The sequence below is a fragment of the Megalobrama amblycephala genome, linkage group LG7, assembly GCF_018812025.1.
Source record: "Megalobrama amblycephala isolate DHTTF-2021 linkage group LG7, ASM1881202v1, whole genome shotgun sequence".
Classification (NCBI taxonomy): Eukaryota; Metazoa; Chordata; class Actinopteri; order Cypriniformes; family Xenocyprididae; genus Megalobrama; species Megalobrama amblycephala.
Genome location: NC_063050.1, coordinates 16175500 through 16183408, shown reverse-complemented (window position 1 = coordinate 16183408; position 7909 = coordinate 16175500). Strand labels below are relative to the sequence as shown.

The 7909-nt window shown below is 35.9% G+C and overlaps 1 protein-coding gene across 1 annotated transcript; it reads left to right on the top strand.

The window, feature by feature from the left end:
* The first annotated feature begins 1399 nt into the window (after positions 1–1399).
* Positions 1400–4726, top strand: LOC125271850. Its single transcript, XM_048196121.1, has 2 exons — positions 1400–1882; positions 3240–4726. The coding sequence occupies exon 2, from the start codon at positions 3249–3251 to the stop codon at positions 3852–3854; it is 606 nt and encodes a 201-aa protein (XP_048052078.1). The 5' UTR covers positions 1400–1882; positions 3240–3248; the 3' UTR covers positions 3855–4726.
* Positions 4727–7909: the final 3183 nt, after the last annotated feature.

The window sequence follows — 7909 nt, the reverse complement described above, 5'->3', positions numbered from 1 at the left end:
GTGTTTAAGTTGTAATACCTACTACTGACAAAAAGTTTACAACATTTAACTCAATGCACACAAGTTATTATTATTTTAATTCTAATAAAAATCTAATACTTTTTTTTTTTTTTTTTTTTTTTTAGGAACAATCTTAAATATACATCATGTTTTACATTCATTTTTTTTTTTCATTTTAGTAAATTCTGTTTTGTTTTTTGTTTTTTATTTGTGTTTAGTTGTGTTTAGTTTTAGTAATTTTAGTATTTTTAATCAAATTACTGTAAAAAATGTTGCCTTGGCAATTAACTCATATATATGTTTATATAAACCACAGGTGTATAAAATTAAGCACCTAGGCTTGCTGACTGCTTCTACAAACATTTGTGAAAGAATGGGTCGCTCTCAGGAGCTCAGCGAATTCAAGCGTGGTACCGTTATAGGTTGCCACCTGTACAATAAGTCCATTCGTGAAATTTCCTCACTACTAAATATTCCACAGTCAACTGTTAGTTGTGTTATAACAAAGTGGAAGCAATTGGGAACAACAGCAACTCAGCCACGAAATGGTAGGCCACGTTAAATCACAGAGCGGGGTCAGAGCATGTTGAGGCGCACAGTGTGGAGAAGTCGTCAACTTTCTGCAGAGTCAATAGCTACAGACCTCCAAACTTCAGATTAGCTCAAGAACAGTGTGTAGAGCTTCATGGAATGGGTTACCGTGGCCGAGCAGCTGCATCCAACCCTTACATCACCAAGTGCAAAGAGTCGGATGCAGTGGTGTAAAGCACACAGTCACTGGACTCTAGAGCAGTGGAGACGTGTTCTCTGGATTGATGAATCACACTTCTCTGTCTGGAAATCCGATGGGCGAGTCTGGGTTTGGCAGTTTCCAGGTAAACGGAACTTGCCTGACTGCATTGTGTCAAGAGTAAAGTTTGGTGGAGGAGGGATTATGGTGTGGGGTCATTTTTCAGGGGTTGGGCTTGACCCCTTAGTTCCAGTAAAAGGAACTTCTAATGCTTCAGGACATTTTGGACAATTTCATGCTCCCAACTTTGTGGGAACAGTTTGGAGATGGCCCCTTCCTGTTCCAACATGACTGCACAGCAGTGCTCAAAGCAAGGTCCATAAAGACATGGATGAGTGAGTTTGGTGTGGAGTAACTTGACTGGCCTGCACAGAGTCCCGACCTCAACCCGATAAAACACCTTTGGGATGAATTAGAGCGGAGACTGCGAGCCAGGCCTTCTCACCAACATCACTGCCTGACCTCACAAATGCGCTTCTAGAAGAATGGTCAAAAATTCCCGTAAACACACTCCTAAACCTTGTGGAAAGCCTTCCCAGAAGAGTTGAGGCTGTTATAGCTGCAAAGGGTGGGCCAACTCCATATTAAACCCTACGGATTAAGAATGGGATGTCAATAAAGTTCATGTGCACATAAAGGCAGGCATCCCGAAACTTTTGGCAATATAGTGTATTTCAGGTACCATATTTTGTCAGTTAATAAGACTGACATGAGATATGTTTGCAATGGCATACTCTTATTATGTCTGTAGTGCAAATGTACAATTAAAAAAGCTAAATAACTTTTAATTTTTAAGATCCCACTCATTGCATTAAACACAACGCAGAGGGGGTCATGTCATGTGACAACATATTAGTATTGTTCCACATACTGTACATAATGTGCATTATTCAGAGATCGGAAAACTAATGCACAGGTTAAGTTTATTTCCCAGCTCTGAGCTTTTCAAAGGGGGCGTGTCCTGAAGGAATCATTTTAAAATGAGCTGCAGCACCTTCATCTGCTGTTAGGTGAGACGGTGAACTTCACTCACTACAGATCAATAACCAGATCACTGCAAGAAACTTGGAGGATCAGTCTTCACCACACAAGGTACACATGTTAAGATATTTGTGTTGTCCATAAAGACAGTATTTTAAATGCTTGTGATGCTTAAAACCAACGTGCTTCTCTTCCACTTGGCTTTAGGGAGATGCAACTGGAAAAAAAACCTTTCCACATATTGACTTTACTAAAATATTTAAAAATATAATTTAAATAAAGAATTTCATGATAGAGAATGAGTATTTTCAACATTCTTAATGTCTCAATTTTAATGATGCAATTTAAAGAAAATATGGCATTCTCTGTTTGTACTGTTGAAAACAATGATTTCATATGTCATTTTGTTAAAATGTTAAGCATCTGTCATTCATTTGTTTTTATTCTTAAGATGACACTATGATTTATTAAATTAATAATTAATTTAAAATTTCCTTCAAAGTTCTAGAAACGTTTTTTATTTCTTCCTATGGTCTGATGTTTTCATTTCAGCTGTTTTCAACAATTTTGTGTGCAGCAAAAACAAGGACTTAAAGCTCATTGCTAACTGTTTAATGCTTTAAAATGATTCAACTTCATTCAACTATTTGATATTACATTTTTTTTGTATTTTATATTGTATTGAATTGTAAAAAAAATCACTAAATTGTATTATATATATATAGAGAGAGAGAGTACATGAAATGTTTGCTTTTAACACTTTATATACTTTTAAAATTCACTTGTCAATGGCAAGCTACTCTAAAAAGTAATTATGCCAACTAATTTCATCTTCAACTGTGTAATATATTACTAATCACTCTCGCTAAAAAGTATTGCATTATTTATTACTAATTAGGACTACTTTCTCAATCCTATACCAACCTCGACCAGTTGAACAATACAAGGATGAACATGAAAGTGTTTATTAATTCTTTCAAATTAATAATATAAAATTGCATAAATTAATCTTGAAAAAAAAGTGTACTTCAAGGGAGAGGGTTACAATAAAAACATAAATTTTAACATCAGACATTAAATTATGATAAACGTTAAATCCATGATTGTTTTACATGGACTTAAATCAGATTAAATTACATGAAAATTAACAGTAATACCTTAATTTTTAAGGGAAAAGTAATTAAATTACAGTAATTAATTACTTAGGCTAATGCATTACACCCATCAATGGTCATAAGACCACTTAAAAGAAAAGAAAGTGAAATTAGAAGTGGTGAAAAAAAAGTCAATCACAGCACCTGAAATGCACATTCACTTCAAAAATATATATTTTATCTAACTTGATGGGGGGAAAAAATCCAACTCATTCCAATTTTGAATTATTATTATTATTTTTAAATTACTGACTCCTTGTTTGTTTTACTATTATTTTACATTTTTAAATATTGACTCTCTCTCTCTTACACAGTCGTCAATCATGGTGAGCACCCTAAATGAACTGCACCAGCTGAAAAAATCCAGTTTCGGTCAGCCGCGGCCGCCGAGACATGGCCTGAACCTGTTGTACTGGTTCGCTCATGACTATATAGACTTCAGCAATGGTGAAATTGTCCTCAATTTCAGGCCTGAGAAGGGAGAGTTTGGCTTTCACAAGTACCAGAACAGAATTGAAGACGATGAAGACAACAACATCGTGCCCACACCCACTCAGAATTTCCCATACTATGAGGTTGGCAACCTGAATTTTGAAGGAGCAGACAAGCTCCCAAATTATGTCAGGGGAAATGACCGCAATATTCCTGACGGTAACAAGGATCGCATTATAGTGCGACTTGATGCCAATGGCAGACTCAACAGGGTGTATGTTACTGAACACACTGACCCGAAACGATTCGGCCGAAGCAGAACTTTCCGTGTGAGTGAGGGCCTCCTCAAGATCATCAAGAACATGCGTAAAGAGAAGTATCTCACCGAGGTCTCCAACACCGACACGCGAGATATACATGGCGGATATAAATCGTCGGGACATAGGCCTAACGAGAGGGCGCCTGAGAACGACTCCTGGTGGTGTGCCATTCTTTAAATATGAAGCGCTGCTTGCCATTAATCTACTCTCTTTTAGTCATGATTGTTATATAAATATTTTATAATCTTTTACATTGAACTGATAAACATTCATTAGTGAAGCGCGGGAATCGCGCCTTTATGCATCTCTCGAGTCAATGAATCGGAGCACGTACCTGCCCAAGTCACATGATTTCCACAATTGAGACTTCGTTGCATCCTACTGTTTTGAAATGTCAGTGATGTATCTGTGAGGATGGTATTGGGGTGTTATTACATGTATTAATCCTGTGGTTGTAAGTGATCTCGAGTCATTTTTATATGCTTGTATTCATTAGAATGCTTTTACATGGCTTTAAGTTTCGAGCGCTTCGAAGTGGCGAAGCAATCGACCTTATTCAGCGTCATCTTTGATTTTGACAGGAATGAATGAAAGCGAGGCTGTGAGGGATAGATCTCTTTCAGTCTCTTCTCTTCTGTTTAATTTAATGTGTTTTTGGATTGTTCTGCTGACGAAACAGCAAACATCTTTCCAAGAAATTTCTATTTGTTATTTCTATGAGCTGTGGAAAATTATAGACTATAAGTGATCTGTGCTTATTATAGCATTTCCCTTTCATACCTGTCATGGCCCTGCTCTGAATAAGGTCTATTGGTTCAGTTGAAGCGTTTTCAAAAAGCCTCACTTCTCCCGTCACTATTATGTTATGTCATGTTATGTCTTAATCACAACATTTGGTTCATTTGCTGATTTTCTTTTATTTATATTAAATTTGTGATTTCTCTGGCTTGGTTGGAAATAAAATGACTTTGGAAACTCTACTCTGAAATACTTAAAAAAAAAAAAAAACCCTCTGGAACTTGGAAATAAAAAACTTTGGAAACTTTGAATACTTCAAACTGTTCTTTATTATGTTAATGTGTCTCTTACCGTAATATCAGATGCCACTGAAAACAGGTAGGGGAGAGCGGGGCGCAAAGTAACACTTTTTGACTTTCTCAGTTTGTGTAAATTCACTTGGGGTTCAGAGTATTTTTTTTTTCCCCCACATTAATTTCACACATGTCCAGTACAATTATGTGGTTCAGTGTATACTTTTTTCTTGATTTACCCCAAAATAATGAAAGTTAAATGTGACAGCATGCCCCATAGGTGGGGCACATTGTAACATGACCATACAACAGCTTAAAATGTTATCTGATCTAATCAAAAAAATATACAAGACAAAATAAAACATTTTGTCAATAATATACAATTGTTAACTTTTTCAAGCAGTGTTACAATGTGCTCCACCTGCTCAACTGGGATTTCAACCCAGTTTGTCTCTTCTGCTGGTTAGATCAGCATTAAATAACTATCTCAGCTGTTAAATAACAGATATAAGATTAAAATAATATCAGATTTGTCTAATTTTAAATAAACACAAAAAATAGAGATGGAAAATTAACTTAAGTAAGAAATGTACTTTTGCTATGGTTAAATAAATGTTCAGTTATATCTTCCAAAGATTTTTTAATTTTGGCACAATATTTTTTTCGATATAGTGTTGATATGGCAAATATAAATACACTAATTTTCGTCATGCTGGCATGTGTGGAAAGTTTTAAACCATGTGTGTTACAACTAGCCCTGCGTTACTTTGTGCCCCATGCTCCCCTATGCGTGAGGGGGACTGGGGCTGGTTGACCGAATTTGATTTTTTCTTGTTTAACAAACTATATGATTTTCGTGTTAAAAGGGAAGCAACAAACAGAAAATAATATAATGCAAATTTTAAACCAAACTAATTCCACGTAACTCATTTACCTGTTCTTCTGCTCATTCAATTATTTGGCATGTTGCAGCATCAGTTTCTGTTTCAGTTTCTATCTTTGCTCCACCCTCAAAAGCCATTATCAGAATATGAAACCTCCCATAACTTCTGCAGGGTAGGGTGATTCATTTTATACGTTCATAGCTGATTGCGCAGGACCTTGCGCAATGTTCCCTAAAAGTTCTCAAAAGGTGAGGAAAATGTCGAACCTTTACAGAACATTCGGGACATTCCTAAAACGTCCTCTTTTGGTAATGAAATTACTGAAGTTCAAGGTTCCTTATATGACTTTAGGGGGACGTTCCATTTTGGTTATTTTATGGTCACATAAGAATGTTACAAAGAGGACATTTGGGACATTAACAGAACGTTCCCACACGGTCCTCTGTTGGTCATTTAATAACGTTCCCAATATGAGTTTAGGGGGACGTTCTATTTTGGTGGGCTCCACGATGTGGAGTTCTTTTAAGGTTTGGGTAACGTTGTTTGGTGGACCTTCAGGAAACATCCAGGATGTTCTGGGAATGTTTAGGGGACTATTACTATACACTGTTAGACCTTGCTGTAGAAAAACAAATTCTGACAGTAACAAACCATTTTCCATTAAAACAGTAATATACTGTAGAAAACAGTGCATTCTGGGAAATATTTGTCATTTTCGAGAAAGTAGCCTACAGGAATATACTGTGAGTTAACATCGCTCAAAGTCGACACTGCGTTCTAAATCACACCCTATATCCTGATTCACTATTCCCTACATTAGTTCACTAATATAGTCCACTTGACAGAGTGAATGAAAAGAAGAGAGTGAATTTAGACACCTGATAAGCAGAATCACTGAAGGACAGAGAAACAAGACCAGAAAAACGAGCAGAAACACAAGAACTACAACTGACTTCAGCCACACTGAGTGTGAAACCAGTTTACAAACCTGTTTGACATTATTTCTTTCATACATGTACAAAAGTTCTTGTTGAGAATTAACAGATATGGATGTTGATGTTTTATTGAAAATAAAAATGTATTGAAGTTTGCAGTCACCATCGTGGTGACCAGTGTCTGCTTTAGTTGGGCTCTTGACTCTTTAACATTAGCTTTCCCTGGCTGCTGTAACTGAGTAAAACACATTTGTTATGGCAAGAAAAAGCCAACATAAAGTTGGTCAGGTATTTTGTCTGTTGTGATGATGCTGTAATCATCTTGGACTTGTTTAATTCACTGATCTCTTTCTGTGTTTAGTCTTTTAATAGGTTTATCTTTGATTATACTATATCTGTGATTCAACAGCATAAGAACCAGCAATGCTACAGTGATCAGTTATTTAGGAGAATATATAAGTCTTATAAAATGCATAAAATATTTTGAGCTTCTGCATAAGTTGCACAGCAGAGACATCAACAATCAGAATATAAATCTCAACAATGGTGACATCCAAAAGTTTAATGTTGCAATGCATGCTGGATGCCAGCGTTGTACAAAACTCTCAGCATGCACTGCAACATGAATACATTATGCAGCTTTATTGCCACCATTGTTGAGATTGATGTGCTGATTTTTGATATCTGTGTGTGTCTAAATAGTTTTGCAGCTGTTTTTTTGTGCATGGTGTTTAAAAATAAGCTCTTTTTAGCTGATTGTTGTTGGAACACTTGCTGTAGTTACACAGTGGTGATAATGAAAAATGTTAGTCTGTAACAATAGATGAAACATGGTATGAATTCAGTGAATCAAGAGACTATGTGATGGTTAAGTCTTCACCACATAACTATTAGCCCTCAACAATTTTTTTCTCCACATTTGTTTCTGTCATAACAAATGTGACTTGCAAAAAGAGTTTATGCAACCAGAGGAAAAAAACAAAAACTGTTGTATAAAAAGTCATGGGTAAAGAGCTCAACTAAAGCAAATGCTGATCTCCTCAATGGTGACATCAAACCAAACATTTTCAACAAAACATCAACATCTAAATTTCTGTTAATACGTAATAAGATATTCTGTAGAAATAAAGTTAATCTGGTCAGTAATAAGTGTAATAATGTGTAATGGCTGGAAGACAGTTATAGTTTCTGCTCGTATTTATTTCGTTCTTGTTCCTCTTTTCAGTGGTTCTGCTTGTTAACAGCAGGCGTTTATCATTAATGCTCAATCATCGCTTAAATATTAACTTGATTATCTTACTGCAACAGCATCAATGTTACTTTTTCTCTGTAGTGTGGACACTAGTGTGGATGTTAAAGGTTAAAGGTGTAAGATAAAAAGA